General features: G+C 43.5%; 1 protein-coding gene across 1 annotated transcript in view; it reads right to left on the bottom strand.

Annotated features, from left to right (window-relative positions):
- The window catches only part of LOC146805375 (interleukin-18 receptor accessory protein-like), a 227737-nt gene that overhangs the window by 136328 nt on the left and 69128 nt on the right, over positions 1 to 22281 (bottom strand). The window contains exons 2-4 of the mRNA XM_085620500.1: positions 21504 to 21774; positions 6517 to 6691; positions 6247 to 6421 (exon numbers count right to left, since the gene is read on the bottom strand). Of these exons, the coding sequence (XP_085476626.1) occupies positions 6247 to 6421; positions 6517 to 6691; positions 21504 to 21774 (621 nt within the window). The remainder of the gene's footprint in view (positions 1 to 6246; positions 6422 to 6516; positions 6692 to 21503; positions 21775 to 22281) is intronic.

Below are 22281 nucleotides of genomic sequence, written 5' to 3'. Positions count from 1 at the left end.
CGGAGGCTGCCGCTCTCCCTCGTTGGGCGTGCGGCCCTGTTCAAAATGATGTCTCTTCCCCGCTTCCTCTACGCCTTACAGAATACCTTGGATTGGGTGCCGGCCAAATACTTTCGGGAGGTCGAAGGCCTCCAACGGACGTTGCTGTGGGATGGGCGGCCGCGAATTGCTATTGCAAAGTTGACGCTTCCATGGTACGACGGGGGCATTGCGCGCCCAGACATCCGACGGTACTATTGGGCCACACAGCTGAGCGCGATCAATCATGGGCTTTATGGCCCTGCCCTCAGCCCTGGGTATGCCATGGACAGGTGGTTGCTGCGTGGTGGTAACTACTACAGGGCGTTGTAATCGCGGTCCCTAGACTCGTCCCTCACGGGGCCCACCGGTGTGGCAGTGCGGGTGTGGAAGATGGCAACTGACTCGCTGGGCTGGAAGGATAGGCTCACCCTCGCTAGCCCGTTGTTTGAATCGGAGAGATTGGGAAGGCTTTGGCATTCAAAAGGCTTTGATAAGTGGGACCTGATTGGCATCTCCAGGGTGGGTGATGTGCTGCATAAGGGGAAGGTGAAGTCCTTTGAGGAGTTGCAGACTGAGTATGAGCTGGGGCCCTCCGAGTATTTCAGGTATATTCAGATGCGCCACGCCCTCCGATCAGTCCTCGTGGAGGGTGAGAAGGTGCCTGAGTCCTCTCCTTTGGAGGACCGGGTCCTTGATGGCCATATGCCCGAGAGCACGATCTCGCTCATATATAAGAAACTGATAAACGTCCGGGCGGATATGCTTCTGGGGCTGAGGGACCAGTGGACTAGGGATGGCCTCGAGTTGGATGATGAGGACTGGCAGTCAGCTGTTTCTTCTCCTAGGGAGGTTGCGATCCCGTCGCGTCTGAGGCTGGTGCAGCTTAAAATACTGCACCGAGTGTATGTGACGGGGCCAAGGCTGGTCCACATGGGGTTCTCGGAGGACGGCCTGTGCAGGAGGGGGTGTGGTATGGTGGGTACTTTCCTGCACATCATTTGGGAGTGTGGTGTCATTGTGGAATTCTGGAGGAGAGTCCATGCAGTTATGGGGGAGGTGACGGGCATTGCTGTGCAGCCGGAGGCGCGGTGTTGTCTCCTGAATGTCTGGGGGCCCACTGACCTCGATGAGGCGCGGACCCAATGGGTGACTCTGGGTAACATGGTCGCTAAGAGGGATATCGCGCGATTGTGGGGCTCCTCGGGGCCCCCCACACTGACTGCGTGGAAAGAGAACATGGACTGGAGCATGTTTAGGGAGAAGACGGTCTATTGCTCTAGAGGCCGCCCCCGGAAGTGGCACGCCATCTGGGGGCGGTGGAATCAATACAGGGGGGGAATATGTCTTGCCCCTGATCTGGAACCTCCCGAGGAACAGCTTTCCCCCTGACCTTCTTTCCAGCACAGTCTGGTTTATGAACTATTTGGGCCTCTGCTGTCCCCCTCCTTCCTCCTTACACTATCTGGAACTGGTAGATGAGTGGGGTCCGGCCTCCCCTGGGGGCTCTCACCATGGGTTTTTAGTGTTTTTGCCTTGCTGGGGTTTGCTGTGATTTTTTGTGTTTGCTTAAAATTGAACCTTTGCACTTCTCTTTGTACTGTACTGGGGACGCATCACTGTTTCTAATTATCGATGCTGCCGAACCTCCGGGTTGTCGGCTGAATAGCTGTGTCCTGATTTTTAAATAAAGGTTTTTTAAAAAAAAAAAAAAAAAAAAGAAAATGTATATCTAACTTTACCTTATGGACCGGGGTTAGTTCCCTCAGCAGTTTTCTAAGGAGTCTGGTCAGACCGGACTCCGCTTGAGCGCAATACTAATAAATAACTTTGGTTTGTATTCTCTGCTGTCTGACCGACTGTTCATTTGTATGGAAGGCTGAGAGGTGGTCGTGAGTGACCCGGGTGTTTCTAATCGGGTCACTTCTTTCATAGCCAACCACTTTGGGGGCTTAGATATGACTGGATGAGTCATCACTGGCAGGATGGGAGGAAGGAGCTGGTCCCAGCCTCACTTACTGTTATATGGTTCTTAGGATGTTATATGGCCCTTAGGGACAGTGTCCATATTGCTAAGTTAGCATGAGTTTTGCTGCCATGATGCTGCTTTTGCGCACGTTACTACATGAATTTGTTTTTGCAAGACTCTGTTAGTGCCTTTCACATGAGAACTGGCTTCTTTCGCGCTCTCTGCTTTTCCTGGAGTTTAGTCTAAACATGATGTGCAAGGTCGATAAACAATGCCCCTTGTTATTCTGTTCTGGTCAGTCCCTAGCACCTAGACATAACATGCTACACACAGCTGCAGTACTGAAGACTTGTGCTTTGATACTACGTTGTTGCATGTTGTTTTAACACACTTGGATAAAGCTGTTCCATGGAGAAGAGCTCTGCTGTTCATATGATAAAAACCTTTACATCCAGGCTTTAAGGTATGGGGTCTGCTGTCAAAGCCCAGAGATCGTCCTTTTTATAAAATAAACTTCATCTAGTCAAGGGGAGGGTGGTCAGGCCTAAATGTCCTTTTTTCCACAAGTCTTTATATGATGACTTCTCCCTTTGTATTCTATGGAATTGTAACAATGCTAACTATGCTGAGTTTATGCATTTTGCTGCTATTTATGGGACGTATACTGTATTGCAGAGCACGATAGTTAAAATAAACATTTTAAATTATTTCAGTGACCCTGCCTATTCTCATTGTGGACAAGTACGAGTGAGTGAGCGAAAGAGATGTCTTGCTCCCGCGATTCCTGAGAGAGTCAGGAGTGTTGTGTTCTGTGTTGTCTAATCATTTGTAGCTCCGTGATATTTAGAGGAGAGCGAATGAGAAACTATAGCTAGTCGGTTTGGGATTTTGGGTACCAATGTGGTAGGTTGGTACACCCCTATTCACTAAGGTCCTGTTTTCCTGTGCATAGTTCTGTGTATGTGCAGAATCCCTGCAACATGGCACCGCCAACGTTTGGTCTGGTTCTTATCCGCGAGACTCTTAATCCCCTCAGTTCTGTTTGCGGTGACAGCTGTGATGGTGTAACCTCCTATATTGATGTTTTCATAGGTTCTTTCAAGCTTGAAGTTTTTAAAAGGTTTTTTCCCTTTATTCTTAAGCCGTTATTGCACTGCTGTGCTTTAGGTTGTTAATCTTTGTTTTTCCTGATGGTGGTTGATGTTCCGCTTCATAGCCGCCTATTTGGCTCAATATGGAGTGCCTGACACGGGTGTGAAGCTTATATTTGTTGTGGAAGCTTCAAGGTGTTTTATTCTTGGATCACCTTCCCGGCAGTGGATGGAACAGAAGATTTGTTTCATGAATACACTGCCACTGCCCTTCCTCATGCTTATCAGCCTAATAGGACTCAAGAAGTTCCGGTTACGGATTTGCAACACCAAATTTGGATTAATGGCGCCCTTCTTCACCCAGTATCACCAGTTCGTTTAGGTCCTTTATCTATAGATGGGGCCACTTGGCCTGTTTTGGCTGGGTACACCCCACACCCACGTTATTTAACTCTTGCAATTGGAGACCTTTGAGTATTACATTCATCTTTAATACACGCACATCGGGCTGTTATTCGGTACATCACGCGCAACGTCCAGGTGGGACCACCTGGCATTGCTGCGCACCCTGCAGGACCTGGTGGTGTAACTAGCAGTCCCGTTATGGTTAATTCAGTAATTTGGCAAGCGTCCACGGAATAAGGATTTTGACTATAAGTTTGACTAAAGACCTACTACCCAAGTTAGCTCATTGCAACACCTGGGGTCAGGTGTTCGCAGCGGTATATTCAAAGTGTTTTGGCACTCCCTCCATGACTGTCCTCCCCTCCATGATTAAGCGTATTCAAGATGAACACAGAGCCGAAGTGGCTGTAGAGTTAGGGATGAGCCTGGTGGGGGTGTTCGATGTGGTTGCTGATATGATCCTTGCCAACGTCAAGGGCGATGCAGTAAGCTTTCAAGTGGTGAACTGCTTGGAAGCTGTCCCTGATGTGGACAAGCCACGCGAATTACTAAAGATTTTTGCAAAGGCTTATAAAACCATTGGTCACAAAGTTAAGCCTTTTACTCAAACGCAAACTCAAACACAAACACAACAAAAAGCCCAGACTGATAAAGATGGGCGTCCGTTCTTTCCTAAAACGAACTGGAAAAATAAAAAGCGGGGGCAACAACAACAGAAGCAAGGTCCGCGTGCTGGTTCACCGACACCTGTGTCTTCTGAGCGTACTTATGACTTGCGCAACCGCGTGAAAATTAAGTATCCTGATAGATTTCAAGTCCCTGATCAACGTTCTCCTTGTTCTTCACAGGATGCTTCTGGTTCTCACATCGGTGGTGGGGAATGACAAGATTGTGGCACCACAGGGACGAGATCAGCCTCGACAGTTTGAAGTCAAAGGAAAACAAGAGAATCTACCTAATTTTCGACCCCTGTTTCAAAGGAAAAAAGTTGCCACTTTAACAGCGAGGTATGCCTCAGACGGTGAGAACGCGACTCCTGGATTGGACATGGGCAGTGACTCTGCTCGACAGCGCAGTGGAGGTTACCATAGTGCGGGAGGCTCTGCGTCCCTGTCTGAAGGCGACAGCAACTGACACATTCATAACAGTAGAAACAACTGATTCCCGGGTTGCCCCTCCGGATAGACTCTATGACATTATTTTCCAAATTGAAGGTGATATACCACATCCAATCAAGGCGGTGTTCTGGGAGAATTTATTCTCCTCGTACGACATTTTGTTAGCGGAGGCAGACTGCCCTCCACCCTGTGTGTTAGCTGCTGCTAGAGGGGAAGATGTGATACTTCCGAGTTTTCCGCGTTATGTCCCTGAAGAGCATGCACAGGCTTTCGCAGATGAATAGGCTCTGGCCCAAGCCCCGGCGGTGTATCGTAATCAGGTGGGTTGGGATGTTGATTCACCGGCTCATGAAATACCTTTACGCTCTATGCCACAGCCACAATCGCAATATATAATCAGACATGAAGCGAAAGCTACCGTTTGGAATATTCTAACGCAGTTGGAGTATCAAGGAGTGATTGAATCATGTACATCTCCAATGAATAATCCTCTCTTTGCAGTATCTAAACCTGATGGTTCATATCAGATTGTATTGGATTACCGAAATTTGAACTAGTCATTGTCACACTTTTGCGGTGCAGAACACTCACAGCTCTGTGCTGGTGAACAACCTTGTTTGTAAAAAATACAAATCCACCCTTGATATTTCAAATGATTTCTACAGTCACAATCTCGCACCTGAGAGCTGTGATTTGACAGCATTCACTGCTGTCTGGAGTCAGAAAAAATGTACACAATTGCCTCTGGGGTATAAGAATAGCCCTGGGGCATTCGCAGCACAGATTGTGTCTTTGTTGAATGACACAATGTCAGAGTCGACAGGTATAAGTTAAATTTTGCAAAATCGCACATTGCCCATTTGGCGGTGCTCTTTTTGGGCTATGAGCTCAATAATGAAGGAAAGGGCTTGGCTAGGCTATGTTCTATCTCTACACAAAGGGCTGCATGCCCCCTGTACTTAGTCTGGAGCCAGGGCAGGGAAGGCAGGGCATCTGTGGACTTCAAAGGCATTCCTCTAGAAGCTTCTCTTCACTTCAAAGACACAACTTTGTATAAAAGAGAGAACTCAGACATCACCACTTCGGAAAACTTCTGGACCTGTGGATACTTTGCCAGGAAGAAGGACTACTCTGCTGGACTGCTGCTCTGAAGGAACTGCTGCTCTGCTTACCTGCTGCCCTCTTGCCTAGGCGAGATTTCCCTCTAGACAGACTGAGGATAAGCCAGCTGGGGTCCTAATCCAAGCATACTCTTTTCAACCATTTTAGGCCAAAAGATTGCAAACAGAAACTCAAGGCGAATTAGATATTTACAACATGCCAAGACTGTCATTCTGGTCCAAGATTTCTAACACGTTTTTGAGTAGCTGGTTTCATTCTTTACTTCCTTTTGCCTATTCCATGTCTTTTCAGCGTCAATTGTTTACTCAGGCTCCTGAAGTAACCAATGTACCTGGTTCAAAGCTAGAGTATTCTCACTATTAAGGATTCTGTGATGAGAAGAAGAATAGCAGAGATTGTGCTTACTGGCCATTTATCAAGGATTGTTTATACAATGCTAAATCAGCCAATCAGGGCTTCCTTACTAACTCCATACCAGCAGCTAACAACAATGAACAGCATTGAAAATTAACATACTACTTACCAATAGCCTGTATGATAACCACCGACCTCACTAGCCACTTGTCTGTTTTTTTAAATTGAATGTAGTCACATGCATAGATGCCTGAATCCGTTTCATAGATTTCGTTCCAGACAATTTCATTTTCCTTTATCTTAAGAGAAGGTCTGGTTTCATCTGGTACGATTAGGTTCCCATCCTAATAAATAAATTAGTGAAAAAAATATTTTAAGTTATAATTATCACACCACGAACATGCATTATCACCAATAGAACGTACTTTTGAGTGTTTACCTTATACCACTTCACTGACGACCTCTGTGTATCTTTATAGCAGTTCAGTGATGGGCAATAAAGGGATTTTCCAATTTTAATGAAAAAGTAAAGCTTAGTTTCTCCAAAGTTGGAACAATTTGCGTTGGTTTTCTCCTCAACATCCAGAATTATTTTGAGGCAAAGTAGTTCCTTACTGAAGTGCATTAAAAGAAGAAAAAGCTAAATAAGCACAGGGTATTGATTAAGTAAATAATTTAACAACACATATTTGTAGTGTGCTTATTCACCTAAAATGGTCTTTTGGTGCTCTATGACAGATGTGCCTTGTAAGCCAACTTATTGGTACTCATTTTATCAACCTCATGAGGATGAAAGTAAGAATAGAACCGCCATGATTAAAACTGTTGAACACTGGCTCAAGCACAGATTCCTACAGTGCATGCAGTGGTCCCATACCCAGGATTATATACCCGCCCGACCCCACAATTATGATGTGTTAATACTAATATCAACTAAGTGACAATGCAGCATTGTCCCTCTTCCTCATCTTAGTCTATTTTTTTTAGCCTTCCCAAGAAAAAAGTAATTTTGTTATTACTAGGGATTTTGCATTAATTGTAATTTGTAATTGTAACAGTACTTGTTAAGCGCGATTGCTACCCGAAAGCGTCCAAGCGCTGAATAGAAGCAGGGAGTGAGCTAGAGGCAAACTAGGAGGAGTCGGATTTGGCGAACAATAGGGTCTTTAAATTTTTGCGAAATGAGAAGAGGTCAGGGTTGGATCGGAGTGAGATTGGGAGGGCATTCCAGAGTTTAGCGGTGTTCAAGGAGAACAGCCTGCCCCCTGACCTGGCTCGCTTCACTCTGGGAACAACAGCAAGGAACGCCTCCGTCGACCGAAGGTTCCTGTTAGGTTGATAAGGAATGATAAGGTCGGAGTTGATGGCTGGGGCTGTTTTCCAGAAGGCGTGGTGCGCCAAGCACAGCGCCTTGAAGGTAACTCTCTGCCTCACTGGCAGCCAGTGAAGGGTTTTCAGAGCAGGTCTGGCTGAGTGAGTACGCGGGACTTCTAGCAATGTGCGGGCTGCACAATTTTGAACGACCTGCAGTTTTCGGAGGGTTATCTCCGGTGCCCCTACATATAAGGCATTGTTCGAATCCAGACGAGATTGGATGAGGCCTTGTACCGCCACCTTTTTAGCCTCTAAGGGGAGTAGCGGGAGAACCTTCCTCAAGATCCTAAGTAGGCCAAAGCAGGTGGAAGACAGTTTTATGGCCTGAGTAGAGAAGGAGAGTTTATTATCCAGCCACACCCCCAGGCTTTTGACACTGTCCTTGGGGGTGGGAGGGGAGCCCAGAGCGCTGGGCCACAGAGAAGTGAAGGATACGGGAGAGGTAGGGCCTAGGAGCAGAAGCTCCATCTTAACACCGTTTAGTTTTAGGGAGGAGTTGGTCATCCATCCCTTGACGTCCACCAGGCAGTTCAGGAGGTCGGCTGCAGAATGCCTATTGTTCTTCGTGGCCAACGAGACCACAAGCTGGGTGTCGTCGGCATATGACACAATTTTAATGCCATATGGTTCGACAACACCCGCCAGCGGCCTCATGTATATGTTGAACAGTACAGGGCTCAGAGAAGAGCCCTGTGGTACTCCGCAGCTCAGAGGTTTACTTGAGGACACCATCTCTCCGTCGAAGATCTGAAACGACCTCCCAGACAAAAAGGAATCGAACCATCTTAAAGCGTCACCTGAAACTCCGATGTTATGGAGACGGTCAAGCAGAGTGGTATAGCTGACCGTATCGAAGGCGGCACTTAGATCAAGGAGGATCACTGCCACTGATCCTCCCTGGTCCAGTATCCTTCGAGTTTCTTCGGTGACGGCTAGCAAGGCGGTTTCGGTCCCATGCTTTGGTCTAAAGCCTGTCTGGGATGTGTGTAGTAGGGAGTGGTCCTCCAGAAACTGGACTAGCTGCGCGTTTATATGCTTCTCTAACACCTTGCTGGTCCAAGGGAGAAGTGAAATGGGACGGTAGTTGGAATAGTCGTTTGGGTCCAGGCTGGGCTTCTTCAGCAGCGCCCGTACCATGGCCTGCTTCCACACTGTGGGGACTGAGCATGCAGAAATAGAAGTATTTAAAAGATCCCGGATGACAGGCAGAGTGGCTGGGCTTGCCTGTAATAGAATTTCTGGAGGGGCGGGATCACGGGGGGAGCCAGATTTTACTTGTCGTGCCACCTTGCTTAGAGTGTCAAGGTCCAGCGGAGCAAAATGCTCAAGGGAAGGCTGATCTGGGTGCCGAGGTGCTTTAGGGGGGGAAGAGTGAAGTATATCCAGGGTTATGTCTGAGGTGGGGAAGGTGGAGTAAATTTTTGTGACTTTATTATGAAAAAAATCCGCAAGCTCGTTGCATTGATCCTTGATTTTGTTGGGTGGGGGTGCCGTATTGGCGATGGAACAGTGTTTTATGATCTGGAAAATTTCCTTAGGATTAGATTTAGCTTCTAAAATTCTCTCAGAATAATAAGTTGCCTGGGCCGTTTTGATCCCTTGTTTATAGGCTTTGACCGCCTCTTTGTAGGAGGCCTTTTTGTCTGGGAGGAAATCTAGGCACCAGGCTCGCTCTCGTTGCCTGCAGAGGCGTTTTAGTTGTTTTAGAGAGTCAGAAAACCAGCGGGCAGATTTCTGTAATCTATTAGACGCGGATTTGCGAATCGGGAGGATCGAGTCTAACGAATGGGTGATCCAGTTTTCGTAGTGGGAGTTGGCCACATTAGGATCTGGGCCAGGTGAAGGGAGGGTGGAGTCTAGTTTGAGCAGCCAGGACTCCAAAGGAAGTTTGGACCAGTTCCTCCTAGAGGAAACTTGAGGAGGGAGCTGGGGGGTTTTGTGTTTGACCCAGGTAAAAGGGACCAAAAAATGGTCCGACCATGGGAGAGGGATGGGTTGATCGGCAATTAAATCCGGACAGTTACTGAATATGGGGTCGAGTAAATTTCCTTTTTCATGGGTCGGGGCAGCAACCAGTTGGGACAGTTGGAGGGCTTCAAGATCATCTAGTAAGTCCTGAGCAATGTGGTCTGAGGGGGAGTTGAAATGGAGATTAAGGTCTCCTAAGATCGTGTAGTTGGCGGCAGAGAGAATTCTTCCCGCTATGGTCTCAGGAAGAGACCTATGAAACTCTTTTACAGGTTCCGGGGGGCGGTATATCAAGGTACCAGAGAAGGTGTTGTTGGCGTTAAACTCTATGCAGAAGGCTATGCTCTCACATTCAGGAATAGTAATCTCTGCTGTGGTATGACATCGGTACTGGCTCTTCAGAATGATCGCCAGACCTCCGCCTCTCCCTAACGGTCTATCTGCTCTAAGGATATAATATCCTACGGGTAAGGCTTGAACTACGTCTGGTTCAGAGTGGACAGTGAGCCACGTTTCTGTCAGAAATACCGCGTCAGGCTTATGTTCTTCAAGCAGCATGGCAATCTGTGCACTGTGTTTGGGCAAGGAGCGGCAGTTTAACATGTACATGCGGTACGTTTGTGTTGTGGCTAACAGGGGTTTGCGGAATGAGTGCTTGCACCCTGGACAGCGGGCGGGTAGTTCTAACGGCGCAAAAATGTGGGGGCACTGAGAAGTGACAATCCTACCTATACTGTGTAGGGCCGCCGAGCTGTAAGTCCCACTATGGATATCATGAGAGCCAAGTTTTGTGGCCCCGGGTCCCAGCAGGTCGCGGACGGGCGCAGACGGGCTTGCCTTAGGCGCGCCTTCGGCGCGCCACCGGCGCGCCCGCTGCGCGCGTCCGCTGCGCGCTCACCAAAACATTGCTTTTAACCCCAAGGCCCCGGAAGTGGTGGGGGGAGGGGGAGGAGTCGAGCCCAAGGTCCACCCTCCGTATGATCGGCACTTGCCGCAACGGACCGGGGTGCAGGGCAGCTCCTACGAGTAGCAAGTAAGGTTTACAGGAGTTTTTACAGTAATCGCAGCGTTTAAACCAGCATAAAACTAGTTAAAAATAATTAAAAAGGATTCATGTGCAAGGTGCAAGTAATACAGTACTTTGAGGCGCGATTCACACCGCTAGCAGCATCACCTGTGTCCGCTGCGCGCTCGCCAAAACATTGCTTTTAACCCCAAGGCCCCGGAAGTGGTGGGGGGAGGGGGAGGAGTCGAGCCCAAGGTCCACCCTCGGTATGATCGGCACTTGCCGCAACGGACCGGGGTGCAGGGCAGCTCCTACGAGTAGCAAGTAAGGTTTAGAGGAGTTTTTACAGTAATCGCAGCATTTAAACCAGCATAAAACTAGTTAAAAATAATTAAAAAGGATTCATGTGCAAGGTGCAAGTAATACAGTACTTTGAGGCGCGATTCACACCGCTAGCAGCATCACCTGCGTCCGCTGCGCGCTCGCCAAAACATTGCTTTTAACCCCAAGGCCCCGGAAGTGGTGGGGGGAGGGGGAGGAGTCGAGCCCAAGGTCCACCCTCCGTATGATCGGCACTTGCCGCAACGGACCGGGGTGCAGGGCAGCTCCTACGAGTAGCAAGTAAGGTTTACAGGAGTTTTTACAGTAATCGCAGCGTTTAAACCAGCATAAAACTAGTTAAAAGTAATTAAAAAGGATTCATGTGCAAGGTGCAAGTAATACAGTACTTTGAGGCGCGATAATAGGTTAACATTCTTACTGTTTCTGTTTACAACAGGGGCACTGCTACATTTTCCTAAATGCAATTTCTTTGGGATTCTTGGCTACATGAGTGTGGGGGATTTAAATTGGAAAAAACTACCCCTTTCCCTGATAGATCCTAGGCCCTGCAGCTCTATACAAGATGAACACACTTTTGTGATTGCCATACATATTGCAAAAAACTGCACATGAGATAACTGACAGGTTTTTTGAAAAACTAGGCAACATGATAAGAACATTACTCAGGGCACCCTAAGAATGGCGCTGGCAATACTACAAAGAAGCACAGTTGAGGGCAGAATAGCTCTTCCATGCTTTAGATACTGACACCATCCAGTTATTAACAGCGATAAATGGCCTTTGTCCAGTAGGATGAAGCCGCTTTGAGAATAGATAGGCATGCAATGGGCAGGAAATGTTACACACATGCATTATATCGGGACAAACAATACACTGCAAGGTACAAATGCGGTGGTGAAGACTTGAAGGAAACTCACTGAGAAGTAGTCTGGAAAGGTAAATTGACAACCAAAAACCCATTGTGGGTGGGTCCCACCTTACAGGTGTTGAGTGGTCTTGTAGGATTTAAGGGGAGGGAAGACACAGGTTTCTATACACTAGGAGATGTATGGTGTCCCCAGACATTTAAGTTCTTGCAGTTCAAGCATACATTGAAATCATGGCCCAAGATAGCGAGGGGTGTACGAGGTGTGACCACAAAAGACAAGACTATTGTAAGGATGACAAGAAAAGCAGTGCCTCAGACATGCTGAAGTTCAACTATGAAAATGTGGGTAAACTGAAAGTGATCTATGTCTTTGGGCTTATTGACAAAGACGCGCTTTCATTCACACTATATGGAGTTTGATTATTTTTTGCGATTATCGCAACCTACAGGGCACAATTTAGAACAAATAGGGAAATGGCACTGGAATTAACGTTACGAATAAATGCACTCACCATTTAGCAAGAGATATGGGGTACACAGAAGGCAACTATAGAATATAAACTATTTATTAATCAATTAAGCAAGGACTAATAGTAGAGAAGAGGGATGTAGCACAACAATGTGATAGGCCGATACTTTCGTTGATTGTGGAACGGAGTCACAAAAAGTATAGGTGCTGGTTGTGGGGTGATTGGCGGGTGCAAAGCGTGCATCTGCAAAGGAATTTGACAAAATATGGGGGGGCCTTTGGAATATCATGGGTTTGACTGGAGTAATACATCTTAGAGGATGCGATCAACTTTATTATAGTGAGTCAGTCATCCTGCATAAATGAATGTCAAAACTAGAATCACATTTCAATTATGTTTTCCTTATTCCTGATGCTGTTACTGGATGTAAATATCTATAAAAGATTGATGCTCTGCTTGTCTTGCATAATAACCACAAACAAACATCTCTGTGATGGATGCATATCACAATCATTCCATGTCTACCTTTATAATAATACTGCTTTTCATCATAGTAACATATAACACTCAATAGAATATGATTAAAAAGCTAAAGTTATTTCTATACCAGTTCTAAATAAACCTGCCAACTAGGAGGCCCCATGCTGTTCTAATAAAATTACATGTGGTGGTCATTTGTACATATAAACTTTGTATTGCAAGTGCTCTGTCACCACGTGTAGGCATAAGAATGTTTTATTTTTCTCTTCTCAAATGCTTGCAATAAAAAATAAAATGCCATTGCACTATATTATCAAGGCGAGACCAAGTTATCTTTCTAATGCTCATTGAATTCATTTGTTCTACTTTGTTCTATTGTTCTGACCTTGTGTGTAATGACCTAAGGCACTGCAGCCTGTTTCAGAAAAGATTTGTGTGACACCAGGGACGTCGAGTAATGATCTATGGTACTGCAACCTGCATCAGAGAAGATCTGTTACTGACACGGGAGTCCTCTAATAATGACCTAAGGTTCTACAGCTTGCTATTGGAAGGTTTTGTGCCTGAACCCGAGGATGTCCAGTAATGACCTATGGTACTGCAGCATGCTGCAGTAAAGGATTTTATATGACACCAGTGACCTCTAGAATTAACTTATGGTACTGCACCCTGCATCAGAGGAGCTCTGTTACTGACACTGGAGTCCTCTAGTAATGACCTAGGGTACTACTACCTGCTACTGGAAAGATTTGTATGTGAGCCCCAATTCCTGTTTTTGCTCACTGCTTTACCATTTTACTTTAAGCAGATACCAATAAATGTAGCTTTTTCAAAATCTATATTTACAAACGTCAGGGGACTACAATTTAATCAATCATGCCCACTGCATTATTCATATGTTGCACAACATATATTAATTGAGAAGGTTCTTTTAACTTCTTAGATCAAGTCTTGCTTCCAAACGGTATGCATGTGAATTATTGTTCGTCCTCACTCCACACGTTCTGTTCTCTAACTTTCTTTTTGTGCACCACACACTAATGCAAATTCCTGGTACAAGCCAAGAATGTAAACGTAACTATTTCGAAAACATAGGATAGTGCATATAAATCTATGATAACAATTATTATCATCACAATCAAGCATTAGCTTGAATTGGGGCCATACCCTCTCTGTGATATGGCCTGCAGAAGAGAGAGTACAGTCACCTTTTAACCATTGTTTCTTTCCACTTTAGAGGACAGATCACGACTAGATGTACAAGGTGCTTCAGCTTGGTTGCAAGAAGTACATATGCCCTTCTCCCTGGACCTCTGTCTCAAGGGATCTCTATCAACACCCTAGAGGACTGCACACCACTTCAGAAATTTAACTGTGTTTGACTCCAGGGTACTCTAGTAATGTTCCAAGGTGCTGCAACCGGCTTCCAAAAAGAAGGGGATATGTGTCTGATTCCAGACAGAGCATACTGATTGGATGAGTTTACTAATAACATCAAAGAACTATTTTTCACCACATTTTTGTACCACCTTAGCAGAGGGCAGTACAGGTTTAGACCCAGATTTACAGAGGGGTTGCATCACTTTGTGTTACTTTTGTATGGCAGACCTGATGCAAAATTCTTTTGGGAATTTACAAAGTAGCATAAATGGCTATTTGCATTGTTTTTAAAAAAGAAAAGAAAATTGTAACAGTACACAGCACTGCCTTCTCTTACTTTGTATCAGAGAGGCGTTCCAATAGTGGTGCTGGGCGTTCCTGTGCATCCATCCATGAAATTTGATGCAAACCCATAGCTACAAAGAATTGTAGATGTAGAAGTGAGTTTGGACCAAAATGGTGCGCCTGCCTAAGGGTGGCACAACAATGAGAAAGATCTTTATTTCTCCTCATTATCTCATTTTGCAGCACACATGGAAAGAGGAAATGGCCTGAATGGGTAGTTTTTGTGCAGGAAAGTAACCCTTCCTGACAGTACTGCAAACACCCTTGCACTATGGCGCAAGGGTGCCTGTCTTGGCGCTAGGCACACTGCACCATTTCTTTGAAGATATGGCACAAGTTCTGCTCTCTCTCGTTCAAGCAATGCAATACAACACCTTTTTTGTTTTCCATTCTCTTCTGCTCTTTGCCTTTCCCTTTATTCCTTGTCTTTGTACATACATGGTTCCGGTATTAGCTCACAATGTTAGAGTGACATCCAGACCATATACAATTGAATTAGATCCATGATAATTATCGTCACGAAACAACATTAGCATATTTAATTATGTAACAGAATATGTGCATAAAGGAGAGGCTTGTGAAGGAAACTTCTGTTAAAGCTATATCCTCTCTGTGATCTGGCCTGCCGAAAACAAAAGCACTGTCAACATTTTGCAAATGTTCTGTGCACAGGTCTCTGTTGTCCTGAAATTGAAGGGGCAGTACCTAACACCCGTGAGACCATAAATCATTTCAAAAGGTGCTGCAGCCTGATTAGAGGAACAACATATTTCTGACTCCAGCAGTCTCTAGTAAAGCCTAAGGTACTACATTGTGCTTCAAAAAATTAAGTGTCTGACTCCAGGCAGCCTGATTAAGAAAACATCACTTCCGGCTCCAGGGACCTCCAGTGTAGACCTAGGCCACATCAGCTTGATTTCAACGAGAACACCTATCTGACTCCAACAGCCTCAGGTATTGAAGCTTGAATCTAGCAAGGACAGGCGCCTCACTCCAAGCCCTCTAGTAATAGCTTGTGGTTCTGCACCCTGCTTAATAGAAGATTTTTTCTTGACTCCAGAGATCCTTAGTAACAAACGAACACAATGCAGTTCGTCTGCTACAGAAACTGATTTGTGTCTGACCCTATGCCTCAGGGAATAATTTTTCATTTTGCACATTGTTATACAATCTTAATTTCAGCTGATGACAGTGCATGTGGTGTTTGTTAAGCTCTATTTACAAATTTCATAAGTTTAGATGTAACCAGTCATGCACTGACTACTATGTTATTCGTGTGCTGAATAACCTATTTCATTGTCAAGATAACTATTGCTATGTAGACCAATAGTCTTGTTTGTAAAAGCTGTGCAGGAGGGAAACAGAGCAAAGCCATATCTTCTAACATTCGCCTGCTGATGCTTTCATGCGTTCTACTGCTCGAAAAACATGCTGTCTTGTGCAATGCATGACCATGCACAATGGAGCAGAGGTGAGTGTTTACTATGTACCATAAGACGTGTACAGAAAGCACAACCTTCCTGTACAAATTCCTATGTCTAGACAAACTCAGAAGCATCCCATGCTTTGGATGTGCACCGTTCACTGCAGCATACATGTAGTGCATGTTGTAGTGAGAAATAAACACCTTTCCTCTTGTTAATGCCTTTCGTGTTCGAAGCAAAGCATCAAAAATATTATTTTGAATTTTATTTTTAACCAATTCTTTTTTATAAAACACCTTCACTGGCATTTTCATATTTAAATATTATTAAACAGTAATTTAATCAATAGCTATGCATTTATTTCTTTAAAATATATCTATATTTTTAATTTAAATGTTGGATTTAATTATTTTTTTAATTGAGTTAAATATTAATGTAAAAGGCTAACATGTTTTATTGAATCTAATATTTTAACACCAAACAGTTTTATATATCAATTTCAATTAAAAGATGACATAATTTAATGACACTAATATTGTCTTCTAGTGGGTGTTATAATAAACACGTTACATAAAGGAGGGTGGGACGAGGATTTGCCTGATCACTACTAGAGACATGACCTCAAGGGGGATTGTGTTGTTGCTTCTGAATGTTGTATTCCTATGTGTAGAGTTACAAATAAAATACATTTTTTCCTTAGAAAAGCAAGTATTTGACTGGACATTGATACCTTTTTCTTACAGAGTGCTGTTTATTGACCTGTATCCATAACCCCCACCCGAGGGAGCCTTGACCGCTCATCCATAGCTACAACTGAGAGTCAAGTGCAGAAGGGGTACTTGGCCCAGTTGACCGGGATCCATAGTAGGTCAGGCCCTGTGATATCAGGAGTAAAAGGCCTCAACCACCAAGGTTGGGTCCAGTAGCCCCTTTATGCCCCATGGCCCTGTTCCCTATGACTTATAATGTTTGTCAAGGTCCTTCCGCTACCTTACGCTGTGACCACTAGTCTATTCATTTGATGAAAGATTTTTATTGTCTAAGTGTTTCAGATTGGTGCGAACATCGCCTGATGAGATTAGCATAGAGGGTGCTAAAAACGTTTTTTAGAATTGGTACGGTGCTTATTTGTAATGTTAATAACAAATATTATTCTAGGGTTCTGATTTATCAAATAACTGATTCTTTTGCACACACAATGATTTTGTCATTTTACTAATTTTCTTTGCAAGAATTGTGCATATGAACTGTTTGATTTTGGGGATGAGCCAGAACTTCCCTGTTCTACTACTGATGCTAAACACATTTTTTCAGATTTTACTGTCTATTGACCCGTCTGCGTGTGCAAAAATAACTAAGGGCCATGTGCAAACCATAATTAGCGAGTTGAGATTTAGGATTAGGATTTGCGATTTGCTATTAGGAAGTGGCGTTTCAAGGGCGTCTCTTCCTATTGCGAGTCTGAGCCCTATGTATGACTGTTTTGAGACCGCAGTCGCGGTCGCACAACATTCACAATTTATGACCTACTTCAAGTAGGTGGTAAAGAATTTGCAAACGAGAAAAAGCCCCCAGGTGACCCTTTCCCCTTTAGGAATGCATGGAAAAATATATTTTAATGGGAGGCATGGTCCCAGGGACCACTGCCTGCCCTTAAAAAATAGAAACAAAAACATTTTTTTTTTTGTAATGCATCCTGTTTTCCTTTAAGGGAAACAGGCTGCAAAAAAACCCCCAAAAAACTGCTTTATTAAAAGCAGTCCCAGACATGGAGGTCTGCTGAGCCCAACAGGCCACCATCCCTGGGATGGCCATCATTCCCAATGGCGTCACAAATTGCGAGTGGCTAAGTAATATTCATGAGCCTTGCATTTTGCGACCCCATTGGGATTCGCTAACAGTGTCTCTGACACTGTGGTAGATTGGCTTTTGCGACTCGAAAATTGCGAGTCGCAATTTTTCGCAATTTGCGAGTCGCAAAAGCCAATGGTCGTACATCTGGCTCAATATTTCTCGATTTTTATATACTGTGTATAACTTTGCATTTGAGAGCCTCCATGGCTTAGACTCGGTACTGCTTATTTGAATCTCTCTAATAAAACTATTCAACATTTAATTGATTTAAAACTCAAGTACTGAGTAGGTCCCATTGCTTAATAAACTGATATATAAAACGATATTTTTATTATATTGTTGTATATAGATATTTCTGATATAAAACCCAAAAAATGTATACACAATAAATTAATTAAAAAAAATCCAGAATATACCACAAATGTTCAGATTGAATCACAATTATATTAAAAAAACATAATCTAAAAGACTGTGATAACTGTTGGAAACAGAAGACCCAATATTATTCCATTGGCACACCAAGTCTTACAACCAAATAATTTGAGGTCAACCCAATTTCATATTGTCCTTATTCTTAATGACCCCAGGTGATGCTTGGGTGCTCAAGTGACACACAGCCTTTTATATCAGAAATATCTATATACAACAATATAATAAAAATATCGTTTTATATTATCTTTTTTTTTGGTTTCTTACGATTACTGATGATTTTGAATGGTGTATGCATGAAAACTGTGAGTACCCGTATGCTTTAAATAGGAGCTCAAAGGGATCTTGTTTGTGACAGGAGATAGGGATAAGACAATAAGAAATGAAGGTCAAGTAAGGGTAATAAAGATTTGCCAGTTTTAGGGGTAGAACACCAGAGGGTGGCCAGGATGGGCCAGGAGTAATTTGAGGGCTTCAGCATGATTTCTGTGGGTATAACTAGAAGAGGCTGACAGGATTGGGCATGATAAGGTAAGGTCATGGTTAGTCAGTAGATGAGAATGGTGATGAGTCAGATGGGGGGCTGGCAGTCCTGGCTTGGTATAGTATTGTATTTATATAATTTCAGTATTTTTCCATAGCACCACTGCACCTAAATGCATTCAAGTGTTTTGGAGAGAACTGAAAATACATATACAAGGCATATTCGCAAACCAAATGTGACATAAGCACAGTACGGGGGAAGAAAAAATCAGGGGAGAGAAGAAGGAGGAATGTTTGAGACAAAGTCAAGGGGTTGACATGTTGGAGAGGGAGCTAAGGAAAGCCAAAGTGATGGTGAATAAAACGAGATTAACAGGTGGTAGGTAAAACATTAACAATGTCCATTATGTTAATTAAGACATCCCTGAGAGGAGGAAAAACAGAGTTTGCATCAATTTAGAGTGGTGAATTTGGTGGGTTAGAGCATATGTGTACCTAAAGAGAAAGTAGTGTGGGGGAGAGAGCAATAATGTATACGAGATTTAGGGAACAGAGTTATGACAATAGCAATGGTGAGAGATGGGGAGTATCAAGGTGACATGTGGGACTTGGGTGGATTCTGACTAGGTGTAAGTGTTCTTCAAGGATGATTGCTGTATGGAGAGAGAACCAAAATAGGAGACAACTGGTTGTATCGCAGACATGTTTGATCAGTTAAAGGCTGATGGGTGAAGTAACAGCTAGAGAAGATGGGGATTGCAAGAGGGGGTAGAAGAATAAGGGTATTAGAGGCCAAAAAGAATGGGGTGTGCATGTTAGTACATGAGTGAGGTAGGGAAGGTTTGAGGGATGATAGGATGAGAACACATTCAAAGTAGGAATTGTTAAGATTATGAGGTCTGCTGGGTTCCTGAGCTGAATAGGTCAAATGGAGGGGAGAGGAATAGGGAGCAGGCTATGTTGTCATCATAACAGTTCAATGCATGTGGGTTTAGGTGCATCTCAGGGCCATGTTCAGGGAGGCACAGTTACAAAGGACACAGCAATAGAGAAATGACTTAGAAGCCATCAAAGAGTACAACATTTACTATGGCACTGGAGTCAGACACTGCTGTGTTGACTTGAAATTAATTATTCAAAGCGGTATACTATGGGAATACAGTTCAAGACAGTGGGCCATTCATTTTAAGAACTTTCACAGTTATGTGGTACTATCCTATTTTCATTTTAGCCTAAAGAATTATCTTTCGGTCTTCTTTTTCAGTTGGTTGAGTTATACCCAAATCACGTTTAACACAAGATTGCTCACAACTATTTGAAGAATGGTGCTAATAAATACACATTTTTTACCAAATATACATATCCTGGTCTGTACCCAGAGCCTAGTAATTGCTACCAAATGGATTACACTCCTGAAGATGGAGTGATGACATGTGCCTATATAAAGAGGCATGCATTACCTATATGTGATGAAATCATAATGAACTTTGAATGACTTTATTTAAAACCCACTTTCAAGAGATGCTGTAAATTAGATTTTGAAGGATGTTTTATTGAGAATAAAAAATATTTTTGTCAGATGACAGAGGGTGATAGACTCAAATTATTTCTTGGACTAAGCTGGGACACTTTTGCACCACTGCCTAATTAGGCATGCAATGCCTACCAGTTCTGGTTCTTGAGTGGATCAATGGATTTGTTGGTCTGTCTGTAGTTCACCCATACAGCTATATATTTAGATGAGGAAGGCACAGGTTGAGCCAGATGTGTTGTTTTAATGAACAACGGAGATTCAGTACTTCATTGAATAGATATGACTATGCTTAATCGATCTACATGTTTGTAACAGAGCAAAATAGGTGCTACTCAAAGGGGTATAGCTCCTAATGACATGTAAATGCAAATAATATTGAACAAAAAAAACAATGGGATTCACCAAGGAGATGTCTGAGTAAGATTCAGAGAGGTGGGGATCCCAGCAAATATAAAGGTGATTATATCACATTCAATCTATAGAGTCAACCCAGTGGTGGAAGTAGTGCCACCGCAGTGGCACACCTCTAAACAAAATGTAAATACAGATGAATGTATACAAGTAAATCTATGGAATTCACACATGAACAGAATGGATGTCCACTAAATGAGTCAGAGCTCTCACCAAAAATGCAATTCATTATATCGCAGTGAGTTTGTAGTGTCAACCCAGATGCAGAATAGGTGCTAGATAGGGAACTACATTTCCTAACAGAATTAAATTGCTAATGAGTATATCCCAAACCATCAGTAGGGTTTCTTCAAGATCCAGGTAGCTGCAGCTCCAATCATGAAATCCAAGTACTTATAGGGTGATAAAATCATATTTGTCATCCTATAAGTGTGCATAAAACATGACTCATGCAACATTATATATGACTCTGAGTTTTGCGTGCCTGAAGAAAGAACTTGAGATGCTTTAAATTTTGCACTTGGATGAATTTTAGCCAAAGCGGTGCCATTTTCCTACAATGTATAATCAAGGTATTCGAGGTATTAATTCTAACCCTTCTCAATGGTCCTCACATTTAAGAGCTCTGACAAGAGAACTTATAAGTCAGCCCTGTCTGGATTTAAACTCTGAGTTTATGGTATGCACAGCTCTGAGTAGGAAGTGGGCTAACAGACCTTATGCAGCCCAATTGTCTTAGAGCTCAGTTAGATGCCAACAGAAAAGATCTCAGTAGCAAATGCCCAGGCATGCGTGGTGCTCCCATGGGCCTACTTGGTTGTTATATTTCAGGCATGTTTGGGGATGCAGATGAATGTGTGGCCAAGAGAGTGCTTTAATCGTACTCAACTAATGATAGTCTAATTGAAGAAAGTGTGGTGACATGATAAAAGAGCAGTGCAGGTGCTGAGCTGAAAGTGCTAACTTGCTTCTAAAAACCTGGATGTTAAACACAGTGAGCATATGATGGAAGTCCAAATTCTCTAAATATTTATTATTTTTATGAATAAAAAACATACCTTACAGTACAGATGTATGTCCCAGAATCCTTAGTTCCTATTGGTGAAAACTGCAGAGAATCTCCATTTTGTTTGATGTTTGTTTCTCTTGTAAAGTCTATCCTTACCACATTGTTATCTTCTTGTACTCTGAACCATTCCACGTCTTTAATATAGGATGATGAAGCGTTAAAAATATTTTTGGGGTTGGAAGATAGCAGGGCACACTGGAAGAAAAAATCTTCCTCGTTGAAAGCACGGTATCTCCACTCAGGCTGACGTTCTGAACAACCTGAAAGATTAGAAAGTTGGTTAGCACACCTCAATAGGACGCATAATTAATTCAATATTACATTGAGTGATGGCTAACATCTGTTGTATGAAAGGAAACACAGACAGCATCACTGATTTATTCCTGCACAAACTTACAGAGCCTTTTGATGTGAAATGACTTGTGAGTAAACCCTTCACAGCCCATCTGACTTTTTAGTACATGGGAGAATGCAAGCGCCATATGAAAGCTCATCTCTTATTTCCTCAAAATAGAAGACTTGTGGCATCAATAGTCACCTGTGATAAAGAAATTATGTAGCTGCTCAACTGTAATAACTTAATACAGTTGAGTTATGCCGCCAAAATGCCTGCTGCCAAAGGATCAGCCGAAGGGGATAGGCAGATCACAGAGATCAATTAAAGTTACACTTTAAAAATTAAAACAAAACTTGGATTTTCCTTCTTCTGTTCTGTATTTGTAGATGAACAGTGATAAGCAGAAAGGAGATACTTATTACAACATATA

Source organism: Triturus cristatus, chromosome 8, assembly GCF_964204655.1.
Source record: "Triturus cristatus chromosome 8, aTriCri1.1, whole genome shotgun sequence".
NCBI lineage: Eukaryota > Metazoa > Chordata > Amphibia > Caudata > Salamandridae > Triturus > Triturus cristatus.
Note: the sequence above shows the minus strand (reverse complement) of the source record. Positions and strands in the feature narration are given on the sequence as shown.